Source organism: Carassius carassius, chromosome 2, assembly GCF_963082965.1.
Source record: "Carassius carassius chromosome 2, fCarCar2.1, whole genome shotgun sequence".
Lineage (NCBI taxonomy): Eukaryota > Metazoa > Chordata > Actinopteri > Cypriniformes > Cyprinidae > Carassius > Carassius carassius.
The window spans coordinates 15097835-15117020 of record NC_081756.1 but is presented as its reverse complement, the minus strand read 5'-3'; the positions used below and the strand labels follow the sequence as shown (position 1 = coordinate 15117020).

Genomic DNA, 19186 nt, shown 5'->3' with positions numbered 1-19186 from the left:
ACACTAAATGAGGTATGGTGCTAATATTTATCTGTCGTCATAAACGTCACTCTTACCACTAATGGAAACAGAAGTAAGATATACTAAAGAAGAACAGGGGACATTTTTGTTTTTTTACAGTTTATTTTCCAATCTAAAAATATGAAGACAAAATATAATAAATCACAATTAATCACAAATCAGTCTTAAAGTTCATGGCACCAACTACATGGTCGTGAACTTTTGGAAACCCAAGACTCTGGACTGTGGGTTTTATGCACTTACTGTGAAAGGTGTTGCTCTTATATTACATAAAACGTGACGTGATCATATATTTGTCCCTCTGCTACATTGAGGCTGTTATTTCAGTGTAGCTGGTGTGTACTTACAAAAGACATTCCTAGAATTGCTGCAAAGTGTCCTTGTTCCAAAAGCTTCTAGATCCTTAAGATCCTCATTTCCTTAGATTGAACATATTATTACAAAGACACTGGTGTCTAGTGTAAAAAGTATTATGCTCTTGCAATATGACATAAATTAGAGAACCTTTAGATTGTGCAACTAATGTTAGAATTAAATTCTGTAACAAGGCTGAGAAAAACTGAACTCCAAACCTCACAATTTAAAAACGCAAAACAAGACAACCCTCTTAAGCCAGACTGGAGTACCAGAAGTCCGGTTATGTCAAAAACATAACAAATTGTTCACCTTTGTAATACATAGTATTACTCCAACACTAACCATACTGTCTTGCATAATACAAATTACAATAGAGTTGCTTAGTGTAAAATATTTAATTTGCAGTTTCAATGTGACACTCATATCTTTACATTGCATTTTTGTTTTATTTATTCTTTTAATAATTATTTACAAAGAAATTCTGAAGAATTCATCAGCAGAAAAGAAGCATAAATATGTGTACTTCCTCTTTTGTATGTTACAGTTTAAGAAACCATATTTTACAAAATCCTTTATGTACAGGACAAGCCCCTTTTGAAATACCCTCAAATAGTTCATCACAGAAATGATTTCATATGCTTTTCAAACAGCAAGAATGAAAGGCTGGACATATGAGCCTGGTCTGGCATGAGAATGCCAACAATACTGTTACCACATTGCATTAAAGGGACCGTTCACCCGTTTTACATACATTGAAAGTCAGTGTTGTTTTAAACCCCATTAACTCTCATTGTACAGACACATTTTTTTTCTTCAAAATGTCTTCTGACATACAGGTTTGGAACGCCATGAGGGCAAGTAAATGATGACAGAATTGTCCTTTTTGGGTGAACTGTCCCCTTAACTGAATGAGAACTTTCTTTACACTGCTGAGCAAAGCCCATGTTTTCATAAGTCAGTGTTTCATTCCATAATACATTTGACAATAATTACAATATTATCCTAAAACAGCGCAGGGAGCACTGGAAGAGCAACCATAGAGAAAAGGAAAAAGCATCTTATAATATAAGCCAGTTTAACGACAGCCAAAGCCATTTCAGGAGGGTTAGCAGTGCCTCATTTCCACTGATACATTCTCACTAATGCTAGCCATGACAAACAAACAACAACAAAAAAACGCTTTAAGACTTTAAGGTTCGTTCACACCAAAGATGTAAAGATATAATGATAAACTAAATAGTTTTTTAAGGCAATCAGATACCACATAAGTTTAAACAGCTTGCATATTTAAAGGACTTAATATACTGCGTTATTTAGAACAAAATTAGACCAACACAAAGTTTGGAGTTCGTTTCTGGGGTTCGAAAAAGCTTGCCAAAGTGGATTTCCATAAAAGTTCAGAAAAGTCAGGGCCTTACAACAGCAGACAATGGTGCTGTAAGCTTATAAGGAACAGAATATTATCATCCGTTGGTGTGGACACTAATATAGTTCTTGTTACAGTTAGCGCTCTTGGTCTGAACGCGCCTTTACAGAGCAATGACCCTACGGCCCCATTCTGGAGCTGTGTGTAGTGATTTATAAACCTAGGATGCTCTTGATCAGTCCCTATGAGTTTTGCTCAAGGTATTCATCAATCATGGTGAGATTGTTCAGCCAGTCTTCATTGTTGCCCACCAGAGTGTCTATGAAGTCCACCTCTGCCCTGCCACCACCTCCGCCTCCAGGTCCTTGTAGCCCCGCTGCCATTGCTCCATTGCTCTGATGCTGTGTTCTGTAGTCATAGGAAGGCAGTTTATCTCTAGGGTTGTAGCTCTGCGGTGAACAGTGTTTCCCCGTGGAAGTAGTCTGGTAACTAGGAAGCGCCATCCCATGGGCAGGGTGCATCATGGACCGTCCTCCTGGTTTCATAACAGCTAGAGCGGAAAGCGGACCTCGCATTCTGAAGTTCTGTTGGGACATGGAGGATAGTGGCTGGGTGTTGGGCATCTTCTGGTCCTGTCTGCTAACCAAACCAGGGGCTACTTGATTTGGAGGATGATGGGATCCAGGGAAGTTGGCTGGCATACCTGCCATGCCGGATCGCTGTGGAAACTGAGGACCTCGGCATCCAGGTAGGGCTCCTCCGGCGGGGAAGGGATGTTGGTGGTTTGCAGGGTCCATATGTGGTTGCAACCCTTGTTGGTGCTGCCAGAGCTGGGACTGTGACGTGGGCTGCTGCTGCTGCTGAGAAGGGAACATCATATGTGACTGAAGAGCTCCGCCTTGGTGCAGCACCTGCCGCAGTTGGTGGGTCGACACACGACCGCCTGGTAGGTTTGGACATGGCATTCCTGGTCGTGTCACAGCATGAGCCGGGTGTAACGGTTGACGTGGAGGGCCACCCATTCCCATCATGCTCTGGCCAGGCTGCATCGCCATTCCAAAGTCTTGTGACGGGTGGCAGAGGGGTTGTTTGGAACCTTTGCTGCACATGTATCCTCCAACGGATGGGCCCACCTGGGAGACTGAGCTGGAGGAAAGACCAATTCGATTTGAGGGTAAAGGGCCACTATGGGAGAGCATGGAGGAATTTGGCTGTTGAGAAGCTCCCAGAGGATATCCACCACACTCTGGAGGGAGTGGTCGACCTGGACCTGCACAACAGCGAAAATAATTGATTTTGAGCATGGCTTTTTAGAGCATATTACTGTTCAAAAGTTTGGGGTTGGTAGGATTTTATAATGTTTTTAATCCATGTCTCTTCATCTTTACCATGGCTGCATTTAATTTATTACAAATATAGCAAACCAGTTAAATTGTATATATAATTTATCCATTTAATGCATCCTTGTATTAAAAGTGTTATTTTTTTCTTAAAAAAAAGAAGAAGAAAAAAAAAGAAAATCGTATTGACCCCAAACATTTGAATGGGAGTGTATATGTCACTGGGGTATATTTTTAGCAATAATCAAAAAACCATTGTATGGGTAAAAATTATAGATTTTTCTTTTATGCCAAAAATTATTAGGATATTAAGTAAAGATCATGTTCCATGAAGAAATTTTTATTTAATTTCCTACCGTAAATATATCAAAACTTTGATTAGTAATTTGCATTGCTAAGAATTCATTTGGACAACTTCAAAGGAGATTTTTCTCAGTATTTCGATTTTTTTGCACCCTCAGATTCCAGATGTTCAAATTGTTGTATCTCAGCCAAATATTGTCCGATCCTAATAAACCATTTATAAAAAGTGAAAATTGACACTTAAGACTCGTTTTGTGGTCCAGGGTCACATATAGCTAAATTTTGGCACTAAATAAACAGTAGGCCTCATTCACTAACAATTTTATAAAAATTCCTATTTATGATCCTATAAATTTCCACCAATACATAAATGCATAAATATAGTAATTTGTATAAACATGCACAAACTATGTCCATATAAGGGCTTCTGTATTTTTATATTTATTTTTAAATATTTTATTATATAATTTTAATATTTTTTTCTATTAACAGTGTTTATGTATGTATGTATGTATGTATATCTTATTAAATGATTTGCATTTGGAACATTTTTGTGTGCACAGTTTAAGATATTTTTTTCTGTGTGTTTAAACTTATGAATCAATTTAAAAACTGATGAATCATGACTTCTGCATGAAAAAAAAACAAGTGTACATTTTATGCAAAAATGGTAAATCAGACCCAGTATTTACCAATGTTTATGTGGTTTGATGTTACTGTACCTTGAAATGATGCCACATGTCGGCAGTCTGTGACATGCCCTCCATTCATTTGCTCCATTTGCCTTTGCTTTTCCTATAAGAAACAGAAAGTAATACATTAACACACTTAAGACAGTGTACCAAATTCTACCTCTAAAGAAGTGCAAATTAAAAGGCAATTCAGCCATGCTAAACAACAAAACTGCACTTTAACATGGAGTTTGAGCACTGACTTGCTGAAGCTGTTTGCTTATTAGCTGATTCTTAAGCATCATGTTGTAGTTGCTGCCCTGGGGCTGCCGTGGCACTGCTGACGGAGGGTCCTGAAGAGGTGGCACCATTCCTGCACCTTGATCCTAAGAGAGACAATAAAAGTAAGATCACTATTAAACCTCTACTCACCTTCCAACTACATTTTAGCTACACATAACTCAAATGTGTCAAAACAATGCCTGCCAAATTCACACAGACATGATCTCATCTTTACTAGACCCACACAAACAACTCTAACTAACTACGTATAATCTGACCGTGATCAAAGACGTGACGCCATTCAGTGTAACCCAACACCGCTAAAAAGGTCATCTCAACCAAGCCCACATGTTCTAACAGGGCTTCTTTCCTTAGCAAAGTTGTAAACATCTGTAAAAAACCACAGAGGATTCAGACCAGACGCTGCCTTCCCCGAGCCACAGATGTTTGTTTTCGTTGGCTTTGTCTGAATGCACCCCTCCACCCGAGCAGTCCAGCTAGGCATTCCCATATTCCCATTCCTACAGAAGAAACACTCCCCACCCTCTTCCCTCCCTACTCCCATCCAAATCCTGAAAACAAATGCGTAACCTGAGTAGAACATTAATCACAGACCATTATGAAGACGTGGAGAGATAACTACTTCACGTCTGGCATTTCGTCTATGGCAGAACGCAATGATCTGCTTCACGTCATAAAGACACAAACACCAAATGAAATTACTAGGTTTATTATGTTGTGTGAATTCAATTAAATCTCAAACTACATATGCTTAGCATCACACACAGCTAATATCATGCTCAAGAACAAGCAGAGGTAATCTGAGGCACTAACAGACACTCCTAGCATGAATCTGGTGTAATCATCTTTGCTTGTAGCAGGCAGGGTGGTGAAACGGCTTCCCGGGGGAATATCATGGTGCTTTGCAGTGGAAATGAATGGCTTGTAGAGCTGGTAATGGATATTGATCCAGCACTTGGGTATGTGCAGCTGGAATGAAGAGCTGATTTAGATGCTTTTGTTGTTTGTGTTGTGTTAGGGCTGTACCTGAGAACTGTCCATGCATGATTCTGCTTGCCATTAAGAACCACAACTTCTAATAGATTCTAGACAACACTCACATCTGTTACTTCTTAAAGGTTCTTAAAAGAGTTCGCTGATAAATGAACATTCTGTCAGCTTCAGTCACCAATCACTTAAAGTCATATGGGTTTGGAACAACATGAGTGTGAGTAAATGATGCCAGCCTTTTAATTTTCAGGCGAACTATCCCTTTAAGATATCATGAGTAATGTTTGAACATTATTTAAACAGTTTCTGTTTTGCTCTGCAAAGCGCAAGGAAAGAAAACACTGAGTTGATTAGTATGATAATCAGCGACTCTCACAAATCCAACAGAACAGAGATGTATGAAAAAAAACGTGTTTTTTCCTCCAAGCGAACGCTAGATGGCCCCTGCGCACTCTCACAGTCCTAAACCAGATCAGAACGCCTTAAGAGTTTACGCTTTTCTGTCGCCTGTTTTTATCGACTGTAAAAACCCCAGTTTGTTCTCTACGACGTTTTAGTCTGTCAGGACGCAGCTTTGCGCTCTATCCGGGAAAGCTTGCCAAGTTAAACAGCGTTTCCGATTGTGCCCTCGATAAGGGAGGGCTTTTCATTCTTTCCCCCTGTCCTGAGCTACTCTCCAACACCTCACAAGATTTCCAATCCAGAGCCTCCAGCAACACACGCACGTTTCGAGTAAAGCAGTCCGTCAAGCCGCCTCCCCTTTCCGTTCAGCGCGCTCACTCAGCTCTTCATGCAACTCACATTTCAGTGTGCATTTAATAGATTAGATATCACAGCAGCAGAGGTTATCAAAGCAATCCGCTGTCTTTGTTGTCGAACAGAATGCAACCGTTCCTGTGCGTACAAGACGGTAACAAAGAAAGAGAGATTTGTTTAACCCTGCCAAATCCATCAATGCGGAAAGAAATGTAAATTTAGATTGCTCTCTCTCTCTCTCTCTCTCTCTCTCTCTCTCTCTCGCTGCATTGCAAAGTACGATAACAATAAAGTAATAGTAAATGAATTGCAAAACATTTTTTGCTGCTACTGAGGTGGGATATGGGTAAGGATAGGGACAGGTTTGGTAGTATGGTTAGCTTTAAGGGGTAGCCTAGAGGTAGGATCAACAGTGTAATTATAGCTGTAAACTAAAGAAATTACTAACTAGTCTTACTAAGACTAGTCTTAAAAGTAAGTCATCCAATTTTTTTCTTCAAGACTGGTCATAACTTTTTTAATTCAGTTACATAAAATGGTAGATACTGTATCTGAAAAGTAAGACCACTTGCTTAACTGATAGTTAGAGAAAATAGTTCTTAAGACAAACTGTTAACATTGTGACTAAGTTTATGCAACTGGCCCCAGATTTAATTAGAGGATGGTATTTTGGAATAAAAGTAGCATACATCGTAAAAACATGCATGTTCACACTGTGCATTGTATCAAATTACTTATTTAAATGTAAATACATAGTCAAGGACACTTAATATAAAGTGGGTCCTAATAGATAAAACTAAACAATTGTATAAATAATAATAAAATTAGAAGTGCAGAATAAAATATCATAATGAGATTAATGACATTAATTAAAAGTTTGTAAAGGTATACTGATGAAAAAGAGCACTAAATATGCCCTAAACCACATAAAAGAGACATAATTACCCATAGCAAACTAACAAGAGAAATAAAACCAATTATGCATTTGCGTGCTGCCAAGCATGAAAGGATGTTTTCTCACTTAACCCAGAGCATGCATGTTTGACCTTGCTTTTGTCATCTAAACCAGGGTTATAATAGATTTTTGACATTTCAGTATTTTCTTCCCCTTTCATTTAGTTTTTATTTAATTATTTTTACATTTTTTTTTCTGAAAAGTGATATGTTGAGTTCATTTAGCAATTAAAAAAATGTATATTCCTTTACAAGATTTATATTTATTTTTTTGGCGTCACTGATTGCAAATTTACTCACTCAAAAACCTCACATACAGAGAGTAAACTGTGGTTGATTGTTTTATTATGGTCATCCTCATTCATAATCTATTACAATGCTCCAATCTTGAACTTTTGGTTACATTGGTTTAAGATCCCAAATTAAACACCAAGTAAGGCTTTATTTGCTCTCTATATTTAGGTCCATTCTCAATGCTTTAGCTAATTGTCATGGGAAAATGTCTGAAAACCAGCAGTGCAGGACTATTGGAAGGGAAAGGGGGGGGGGGGGGGATGGAGAGAGGGAGGGAGCTGTTGTGAATGTCAGTGAAGTCGCTTTGTCATGCAACTCCAAGTGACCTTGCTGGGAGTAAAGAGGGGGAGGGACAGAGAAAGAGGGAAAGCATATGACTGCAAGAGTAAGAAAAGAATGAGATGGGGATGAATGGAGTGGACAGAGAGCGAGGAATAAGAAAAGAGGAAGGGACTGACTCAGGCACACAACTTTTGCAAAAAAGGTAGAATTAGAAAGCGCAATGGGTAAGCACATGCAAGCAAAGTGTGTGAAAGAAAGTGGGACAGGGTTGTGTAGAGCGCTCCGCTGTGCCGTCCTGCAGAAGTCCAGCTGTCCAGAGCACAGGCAGACACTAAGTACTGCTTTTATCTCCACAGTAACCAAGTTTATTTACGTCTATTGCCTTGATGGTGCGGTTAAAGCGCTATGAAATGATGACTGACAAATGACCTTCTTTACAAATGCATTCTGAATATATGAGTGTCTGTCTTGAATTGATAACCTCTGATCATATGCAAGTTTTGCATGCCCTGATTTATATGTCCACACACAGGGATATAAACATGTACATGTGTGTGTGATAGTGGGAACAGCTCACATCATTGGGCATGAGAGGAAGATGTTAATGAATGTGACGCCTGACCTACTTCCACAACAAACCATATCAGCTCTCTCTCTCTACTTCTCTGTTTGTATGGCTTGGAGACAAGAGCCAGTCTTTGTGCCAGTCTGGTTAACCACGTTGTGCCACGTCTACCATATGGGGAAGTTGTGGCCTAGTGGTTAGAGAATTTGACTCCTAACCCTAGGGTTGTGGGTTCGAATCTCGGGCTGGCAATATCACGACTGAGGTGCCCTTGAGCAAGGCACCGAACCCCCAACTGCTCCCTGGGTGCCGCAGCATAAATGGCTGCCCACTGCTCCAGGTGTGTGTTCACGGTTTGTGTGTGTTCACTGCTGTGTGTGTGCACTTTGGATGGGTTAAATTCAGAGCACGAATTCTGAGTATGGGTCACCATACTTGGCTGTATGTCACTTTATACATAATATCACAAAAATCCATTTCTTAGGGCACTCCTAACTATCCGGGGACCTTTTGAAACACCGCTTCAGATTGTCATCACAAGTGTGATGGGGCATGCCCACATACTGCATTCGCACAAAACATATTTGCACATTAAAAATGTTCTCACACGTACAGTACACACATTCACACACACCTGGGCTTAAAGGGGAAGAGCTGCTGCCAGCCTAGTGTTAACTTGGCAGAGTGCTTAATTTATTCAGCATTCATTCCTGCCGCAGCTGGGCTCTGTGTCCTCAACCTTGCAGAACCACAGAACGGCGCTGGGGCTACGGTATCTTCAGTATAGCTCTCGGCACCTTCGGCCCTGGCGGACCCTTCTAATTATTACTTAGTAAATTCTTGAATTGCTTTACCTTGGCTTTCTTTTAAGATCCGTCTCAGCAGTTCTTTAACAATGTGGCTCTCTTTCTCCGCACTGAATGCAGAGGCTTATTTGTTTGCGTTTGTCGGAGCTAGGCCCCATCCGAAATACCCTGGAACCATATTCTCTACCATCTGTGTACACCCCCCTCCCGCCCCTCTCCTGTCCACCCTCCTCCCTCTATTCCACCTCAGGGCAAGGTCACCCGGGACGGGCTCTGCTTAGCCACTACACTAGAACACAAAGACAACACGTGCGGCCTTCAACTGCATCTGACCGAGTGTTTTAATAAGCAATTTTAGTCACTGTTGTCTTATACTGTTAGCATGAATATTCTCTGTCACTCCTGTTTTATTCTCTTACTGTACACTGAATAATAATTTTAACTGAATAAACAATTATACTAATTATAGATATCTTCTAGTATTCAAAAGAGCTCTGTTGAAACTGAATCAATTCAAATTCTCAATGCATGAGTTCTCATATAAACCAGAAGGATATTGGGTGTGTTGGTTGGCTGACTAATATGTTACAGTAGCTCAATAGATAATGCATATTTTCATATTTTGTATTAATTTAATAGATAATTAAACTGACATACATTTAACAATTTATTAGTTTATTTAAATTTTTTTTTAACAATTTTAAATGAAATAATATAGTAAATAAAATAGATCATAGAGGTTTGTACAATTTAATTAAAATTCATTGTGCCGATTTGCTAAAATGATATTCTTTTAATTAAGTAATACATTATTACTTTTAGATATGCTTTATAATTTATTATATTGTAAATGTTTGTATATGTTTTGTTGCAAATGTAAATAGAATGTTAGTATATTATTTATTTTAATTATTTTAAATTCTATTTAAATATGTTTTAATTAAATATGAATTTAATAAATATAAATATTAAATTAATAATAAATTATTACATTTACATTGTATTGTATTGTATTGTATTTTACATTGTATTACATTTCAAATATATATATATATATATATATATATATATATATATATATATATATATATATATATATATATATATATATATATATATATAAATTTTATTAATTAAAATAATAGAGGTATGTACAATTTAATGAGGAAAAAAAGAAATATGAAAAAAGAATACATAGAAAAATAAACAAACAATCAAATAAAACGCATAACATTAATAGCGATTGGTCACTGGTAACTGACTTGAAAATTGAATGACAGTTCACTACTAGTTCACATGTTGCATTTACACAGTGTCTTCCAGACTTCCTCTCTTTCATGAAAAACACAAGTTGCTGTAACTGGATGTCTTACAGTCCCTGATGGGGGACAGACCTCTGACATTTCTTCTTTTTGATCTGATCACATGTTCAGGCTTTGCATTTCTCATCTACTTGGCAAACATACAAAGAGTCTCTGTGTGTGTGTGTGTGTGTGTGTGTGTGTGTGTGTGTGTGTGTGTGTGTGTGTGTGTGTGGTGCAGAATACCAAGCACACAGGTCTGGTGGCTCATATCTAATAACGAGGAGGGAATGGGGAGTGATTATTAGAAACAGAGAAATGAAGAGCATTGTGTGCTGCTACTATGTACTATTCCATTTCTCCTAGTCGAAACCAAAGACAATATCTTCAGTTAAAACACACATATGCTTGTTTTTCTATCACTGTGTTGACTTTTCATTGACTTCTATTGTTTTATACTGAGCTAATGATATTTTCTATTCCCTTCCCTGTAAAAACAACAACAACAATAATAACAACATTATTATTATTATTATTATTATTATTATTATTATTAGGTTTTCATTAAAGAGATAGTTGAAAAGTCATTCACAAAGATGAAAAATCTTTCATTAATGTCTTTTTACTTCTGCGGAACATAAAAAGATATTTTGAGAAATGTCCCAGTACTTTTTCGTCCATACACTTTCAGATTTATTTCCTACCCAAACATTGTAACTTTAGGGTACAACAGATTATTTACCTTCTTTTGTGTTACTCAGAAGAAATCAAATCATACAGGTTTTTGGAACGACATAAGAGTGAGTAAATGATGACAGATTTTTGAGGGTGCGCTAACACTTTAAGACATTATTTTGTATGTCTCTTCAGCTGTTTTCTCAAACAAATAAAACTTGCACACAAGGAAATAATTGGCCAAAGTTATTAATTTGCTTCATTATCCAGATATGTGAATATGCAGTCTCCCTATGAGGCTTCCTCACATCACAAAACACACGACATTAAACAACAAAACTTCAGCAAGATTCAGCCTGCATCCTCTGGGATGCACATGATCAAGCTAAATATCCACATTTTAGTTGAAAGAGCACTGAAGCACAAACACTTCAGCAGCACATCATAAAAGAGCGTATATGTGCAGTTTTTACTGGCTTTCAGTTTGCAAAAACAGTCAACAGCACACAAGAACTTCCTTCCTGTAGACCACAAGTGTGCGTGTGTATGTGTGAGAGTGTGTGTACAAAGAGGGATGAACATAAGGCAGAGCTACTTCTGTCTGAGCAGCAGCACAACACCTTCCCTAGAGATTATTCATGTAGACACACACACTTCCCCTCATTCCTTGCTCATTATGAAACTCTGATATTATTATTTAACTCTATTTCTCCATCCCTGTTCAATCTGCTCAATTCCGCTCTTATGCTAACACACATGTACTCTGAAACACACACACACACACACACACACACACACACATAGAGGGATGGTGGGGGGGATTACTGCTGTCAGGATAGATCAGCTGCTTAGACCACTCACCCTTGTCTAAATACGACTGGTAGAAGCTGCACGAAACAGACAATCCCTTACAAACACTTTATAAACACCTCCGATGCTCTTTCTAAACCTGTAAACCTGTGCTTATTAGCCTCTAATGCACTCCACAAAGCTACCACGACAGGTTGTCGCCCTAAAATAACACTCATTCCGTAGGGGTTTATCTTCCTCTAACCACACAAATCTTTTCGTAGTGCATTAAAGATTTGGCTTCCATTTCAGGATGAGTGAAACACATACAAAAAGAAAAATGCTAAAATAACTATTTCAATGAAATCCAATCAAAGTAACAATTTAAATCTTAAAGCTGAATCATAAACAATGTCTGTTGGCTAAAAGCTCAAGAAAATGCTATAAAGCCCAACAGGGTGGTCAGTACCCAGACTCACTTGGCAACTGACTAAATAAATATATTTAGAATATATTTGATCAAAAATACAGCAAAACAGTAACATCTTATTATAAAATATCTTATTTTAAAATGCTATTTATTCCTGGGATGGCAAGGCTGAAATTTCAACAGCCTGATCTTTCAGAAATCATTCTAATATGCTGATTTAGTGCTCAAGAGTATTTGTTTCAGCTGGGCTGCTTTTTTTTTTGGAAAACTGTATTTCTTCAGGATCTTTTGTTTTGATGAATTAAAGTTAAAAAGAACAGCATTTATTTGAAATAGAAATCTTTGTAACATTATAAATGTCTTTACTGTCACTTGATCAATTTAATGCAAGTAAACCCTTATAATTTAATCTAAAAATATTGAGAAATGTAATCAAAATAATGCATAAGATGTGTGTGTGTGTTCTATGATGTCTGCAGCCCGTTCAAGGTTCTCTGTCATCTTTATTAAAGGGAGACCTTGAGATCCACCAATTATTTTCTTTCCTCATGCAAGGATAGCAATTTAAATGCACTGATAAAGTGTACACACACACACACACACTACATGTCCTTGGGCACTTTCTCCCTTTATCCATCTAGTATCTCAGTATCACTCCCCTCTCCCTTGTCATGATGTAGAAATGTGAGAGGATCTAAAAACACTCGTGTGTTTTTATGTGGCTGCTCTTTCTTCTCTTCTTTCCTAGTATGATAACCAGAGCTAGTCTGATCAGGAAGGGGAGGAGCTATCAGAAAGATGTGGAGATTCTAAACTAAGTCCACTAAACAGTCAAAGCTTCAGGTTGTTACAAAGTATTTATTTTTATAATCAACTGAATATCAAGTACTAAAAAATCTACACAGATAACATCAATTTTTTCTGGAAATTTTCTAAGATAATTAGAGCCTGGTTGGAGGACAGGTTGGATAATTCTGGGTATTTATAGTCGTTAAACGATAAAAAACATTTCTAACATCAAATATAAAACAAACAGCTTCTACAGTTTAGTGTGGTGATTTTCTGCTGTAAATGCCTCAAAATATAGATGTCACATTTAGCTTGCTTGTTGTTTATAAATAATGAAATAATATGATGCAGAATCAACTGCATCAATTAACCAATTAATGCAGAATCAACCGTATAATCAGCATCAGACATATTTATATTTCAAGATGGATTCGCACATCTCTCTTCCACTCTCATTCTTCCCTCCGTCTCTTATTCTGTCTTACTTTCTTGAATGTATTCTCTTCTTTTCACTCTCTTTCACCCTCCGTTGTCTTTTTAATAACGCATCGTAATCCTGGATAAATGAATTAGGTTAATGCTGGGGAACGGGTCACATAAACAATATATTCTCTCTCTCTTTCCATCTCACTCTCATGCTCAGTAAGCACAGACTGTTCTTTTAAGCACTGCACACCCGGTTTCATTTGGTAAATTGATTGAGAGATTTGTGTGCGGAGTGGAAGATAAAGCCCTATGGGATGAGTGAAGGAGCTGCCACCATTAAAACTGACAGATGTCAAACATTCAAAATACAAATCGCACGCTAAGGGCCACAGTGGCTTATCATTATGTTTATTTATTGTTATTTAAAAGAGGAAACTAAATGAAACCTCCTTTTTCACCCTCTTACTCTGTCATTAGCTACTTGTATAAAACATTGAAACACAGCCAAGTACCTCATATGCAATTTAAAAGGCATTATACACAACACTCGACTTGCGTACATCAGTTTAATGATTGAAGGGAATGTTTCGATGAGCAATTCTTAAAGTTAAGAACAAATCAAGCTGGAGAAAAATAAATGAGGCAGAATTGGAATTTTATAAAACAAACTGGTGTTAACATGTTATTGGAGATCTGTCTAATTATGCAAGCCACATTCTCGCCCATATGTTCCTCTGCAAGAGTGCGACAGAGGAGGCAGGGATGAACATCCATGTGTGTGATGATCCCCTGTTGGGAATCTAAGAGATGGATTCACTTTCGTAACATTTGCTGCTGGATCGCCAAATTTAATCCTGGTATTAATCTTGTCTAAATTATTCTGGAAAGTATGTCAATGCAATATGTTTGTGTTATGCTGGAATCATTGATATGCAGATTCATCAACCAAAAAATTAAAACTGACATACTACCATTCAAAAATGAAGGGTCAGTGAGATAATAAATACTTTACAAAGATTATATTTAGCAAGGATGCATTATATTTATCAAAAGTGAGAGTTCTGTAAAGTTTCTATAAATCAAAGCATCTTGGAAAAAAAAATGTATCATGGTTGCCATAAAAGTATTTTTAAAAGTATTATTAAATCAGTATCACTGATGTCTGTCTTAAACACCAAATTAGCATATTTCAGAAGGAAACTGGAGTAATGGTTGCTGAAAATTCAGCTGTCAATACAGGACTAAATTACAATTAAAATATGTTAAAATAGAACACAGTATTACTGTTTTTACTCTATTTTTGATCGCATAAATGCAGACTTGAAGAGACTTCTTTCAACAAGGTTTCCGACCACTATAACTTTTGAACGGTTGCTTAGACGCAAATTGTATTGCTCATTGTCATATCCTTAAGAGGGTCTAAGTATCTACAACTACATGCTTCTCTTTTCACCCATATACTGTATAATGAAGAATTCTTTTACACAGGTCAAGCCGAGAGAGGTTTTCAAGTAACTTCAGACTAACCACTCACACAAACCATCTTGTAGGCTCTCTCTCTCTCTCTCTCACACACACACACTGCATATAACAGACAGGAACAAACACATATGTACAAGTGGTAGACTTGGTAGCTTAGACTGTAGCCACAACCCTGTGCATGTTCCTCAGCCAATGAGCATAAAGCATTGGGTGTGAGTGTTTAAATGTAGGTGTTTATTGGGTTGTTTGAACAGATACAGTAAAGCAGAGCATTTATTTCTGCTGTGCAGTTCTTTTAGATCTGCTCGTATTAATGACCAGTGGATTAAGCACAACCTTTCTATTCATCTGTGGTTGCTAGACATGAAATGAAAATAAACAAAATACAGTCTAATTTAGACTGATTAGCAAATTAATCATAAAAAACAAATTGTGAACCAGATTCATTCAAAAACAAGGTCTCAAAGCAATGATTTGTAATGTTCAGACAACACTAATGCGAGCGCGTTTACTCTACAGAAGAGCAATATCCAGCTGATTAAATATTTAGAGCTGAGCGCAATGACAAAATGCATCTTCACTTCAGACATTTCCATGACTTTCCATTACTATTCACTCTTTTGCATGGTTTGGAAAAAATGGTTTTAAATTCCCAGCTACTTCCAAAATAACCTGAAATTGCTGTTTTTTTTTGTCTAATATAAGGCTATACTTTGACATACACAATTCTCCACTGCGAAATTATGCTCTGATATTAGGCACTAGAATATTTGGAGTGTACTACCACCAGTAAATGATAGCAATTTTTAGATGCTTTGTGAGTGTTGTATTGTACACACTTAAAATAACACATTTATAGCTGAGAGTGCATTATTATCGGGACAGATGAGATGGATGGGGAGAAACAGGATGAGAGAGAGAGAAATCCATTATGTTGAAACAGTGACACACTGCACTTGACTGATATCTTTAACCTGCTCAAGACAACACATCCTTATTAAAGCTACGACACCCATTAAACGCACGAATCAGACTCAGATCTGGTAATTCTCTAACCGCACCGCAGCATTTTTCATTCCTGCTCAACATAAAAGTAGAACAAAGACTCAAATGCTCAGCGCTAGCTTTACGCCATCACCCTCTTTTTTCCTCTCCCTCCTCGTCATTTTCTCTCTCTTCTGTATTCTCCTTCATCACTCTCTCCGCAGGGTGTCTGGAAGAAGGCGAGGAAAAGACAACAACAAACGACTGCATGTCAGACAGAATGAATGGTGGAAGAAGAGGGAGAGCGAAAGTGAGAGAGAGAGAGAAACAGGAGCAGGAAGGCGCTGGGAGGAGAAAAGACTGAATCAGCATCCACCACAGCAAGAGCCGCTGTCAAGATCACTGTTTCTCAACCGCTTTGACTTCGGGCTCAGTTTTTACATTAGAACACAGAGTGGCGACCCAACACAGACCCCAAATTGTTTATCGTGCAAAAGTAAATGAGAAAGGCTCTGAAATACAAAATTAAATTCTCTTAATCTTAACTGCAAATTGATAATTTGTTGTAATATTTTCAGATCAGACTAACCACAGGCTCTTCTTTGTAGTTTGTTTGGACTTTGATGGCCTTCTGAACTTTTGACTTTCATGCTCTCTGCAGCCAATAATTCACTAAAAGCACAAACCATGTTTGTCCTCGCTGAAACTGGACCCGTACCGCATTTAATGTAGTCAGGGTCATATTTTCTTTTAGCTTGAGTAGTTCTGTTCATGGTTTCTGAGGATGAAGGCATATTTGGATACATGATTCTACTTTAATAATAACTACAATACAAATATTTGGCGATAATAAAAAAAAGAACAGACTCAAACTGTCTGAGCTGAAGGTTTTGCTACTCAAAAAGTACTTTCCTTCGACTCTGAAGCTAAAACTAAAACTAATATCAAACTTAACTTTTAATGATTCAATCAAGTGAAGTCCCATCCTATATTATATACTCAATATACAATTCCATTCAGTTTTGAATGCTGTCTTTAAGACACAATGCGCATTGATATGAAACAGAGCTTGCATAGTCACCATTAAAGTTACATAGATTTGATATAACAAAAACATGAACAAATGTAATAAAGCACCATCCATATAAGTATTAAAATGTACTCTGGCAAGCAGATACACGAGAGCTGTCAAACAGCCAGTCATCACTGTCCACACATGGCTTCATGTCATGTTAGACTCAATCTGATTTATAAATCTAATCTGATTTTACGTTTATATAACCCGCTGTAACACAAACACAGTGTCTAACCAAATCCAAAAGTCATCACACACGTGGCTGGTCATGTCGCCTAGTTTGTATGAACTGATGTTAAATATACAAAGAGCGCAGTTTAGCGACTTCAGCTGGGAATTATAGACTAAACAGGAATTTACAATATGGCAACGATACAGAGCAAAACACAGTTCATGATTGAGTTTGTGTTTTTAAATTAACATTTTAAGCACCTGGACAGTTCTCATTCACTTTAATGCACTGGGATTTTTAGTTCATATCTCTCGGAACGTAAATGTTTAATTGGTTTGAACTACTTAATGAACATGCACTTCACTGAACAAGTCACTATTTTGATATGAATCCAAAGACTTTAATGAGGCATCTTGTTCATTAATGAAGATCTGCTGATTTAAATAACACTTGTTCATTTTTAATCAGAATTTTTAACAAAAATGTATGAAGTCATAATCTCTGAGATAAAAAGTTGATGGGTTAAAAATCATAATTATGACAAAAAGTCATAATTGCGATATACTAAATTATAATTATGAATTATGACTTTTTATCTCAAACTCAATTTCAACTTATTTAACTTAATTAACCACATCAACTCTGGGGACCCACCGGTGGGTCCAATATTGCATATGCCTAATTCTCAAAAAATCAAATTTTGAAAAAACAGCTGAAGTGGTTAAGTCATAATTCTGGAGTTTATATCAAAATATGGCTTCTATTAATATTACATATTTTAGTTTAGATTTTTGCTCTTGTATGATGGAAACAGGCTTTCATTCATTACATGCTTATCCTAGCAAAAGGAACAAATACAGAAAGTAAAAAATACAATAACAAATACAGTAGCATTTGTCTTAATTGTGAACAGCAAATCTATTGTTTTTACATTTAACACCTAACCTATTAAATATGTTTTTCCCTGAAAAGTGTGCTCATGTTATCTGTCTTTAAAATAAACAGAATTTGATTTGACATATCACATTGTACACATCTCAAACAGAAGAAAATAACTTACAGGAACATCCAAGAGGCCTGAATAAATCTGAGCTAGTCCATTGATATATATATATATATAAAATCCTCTTGTGTAGGTGGATATTTTTATAGAGTGGTGTGTATATGATACTTTTAGAGTGTGTGTGTGTCTGTGTGTGTAAAGCAGCTCCCAGGACTCAGTCGCCAAGACTGTCTCACTCTGTCTGCCTCCTGTCTGTCTCTCCCTTTCCGCCTCCACTTTCTTCCTCCCTCCTTCTCTCTCTCTTCTTCCTTCACCACTAAACTCACATACTCTCTCTTTCTCAGTGCTGCTCACACACTATGCTTTCCCTGTATTTCTGCCTCATTCTCCTGTCTGGAGTCAGACTCTCTCAGAGTCTCTACACTGACACTCCTCTCCTCCCTCCCTCTCTCTCTCTCTCTCCCTCCCTCCCTCTATTCCTCTAGCATCCGCCCCCTCCTCTCTCCCCCCCACAGTAAGATGAAAAAATGAGAGAATTAAACATGAGCTGCCTTTGAACAGACAGAGAAAGAACATTTGGTGCAGATGGATTTAATCGTTGCCGTTCTTGCTACAACAGCAACAACATGCACGCACACACACACACACACACACAAACAAAGAATCAGAGAGGATAGGTAAATTTATTTGACATTGACAGAGTACGTCTGTAGATTCTAGCAGCTGGAAATGTGAGTATGAAGGCCAGGAATATACATTTGAGCGTGTAGAAAGCAGGCTCTCGTTCTCATATTAAAACACTGATGAAGGGTTGAACTGCTGAATGTCCTCTCTATCTCGATCTCTCTTTTCTCTCCGTCTCCTCGGGGCACAAAGCACAGAAGCTGACACAACAAGGCTTCTTTCTCATACACTCTGAATAAAATTAAACGAGGCATTTAGTCTAAGACCTCCTTGTCAGTTTCTTTACAATAAATCAAGATATCATTTGTTTCCTTCAGTAAAGGCTAAGCTGTAAGACAAGGGTGTTACGTTTATGAACTTTCTGTTCC

At 37.5% G+C, this 19186-nt stretch overlaps 1 protein-coding gene across 2 annotated transcripts in view; it reads right to left on the bottom strand.

The window, feature by feature from the left end:
• Positions 1-1260: 1260 nt before the first annotated feature.
• Positions 1261-19186, bottom strand: part of LOC132104016 (trithorax group protein osa-like) — a 68261-nt gene continuing 50335 nt past the window's right edge. For both annotated transcript variants that reach the window (XM_059509178.1, XM_059509187.1), the window contains exons 3-5: positions 4322-4444; positions 4110-4182; positions 1261-3014 (exon numbers count right to left, since the gene is read on the bottom strand). In XM_059509178.1, coding sequence (XP_059365161.1) covers positions 1987-3014; positions 4110-4182; positions 4322-4444 — 1224 coding nt within the window. In that variant the 3' untranslated portion in view covers positions 1261-1986. The remainder of the gene's footprint in view (positions 3015-4109; positions 4183-4321; positions 4445-19186) is intronic.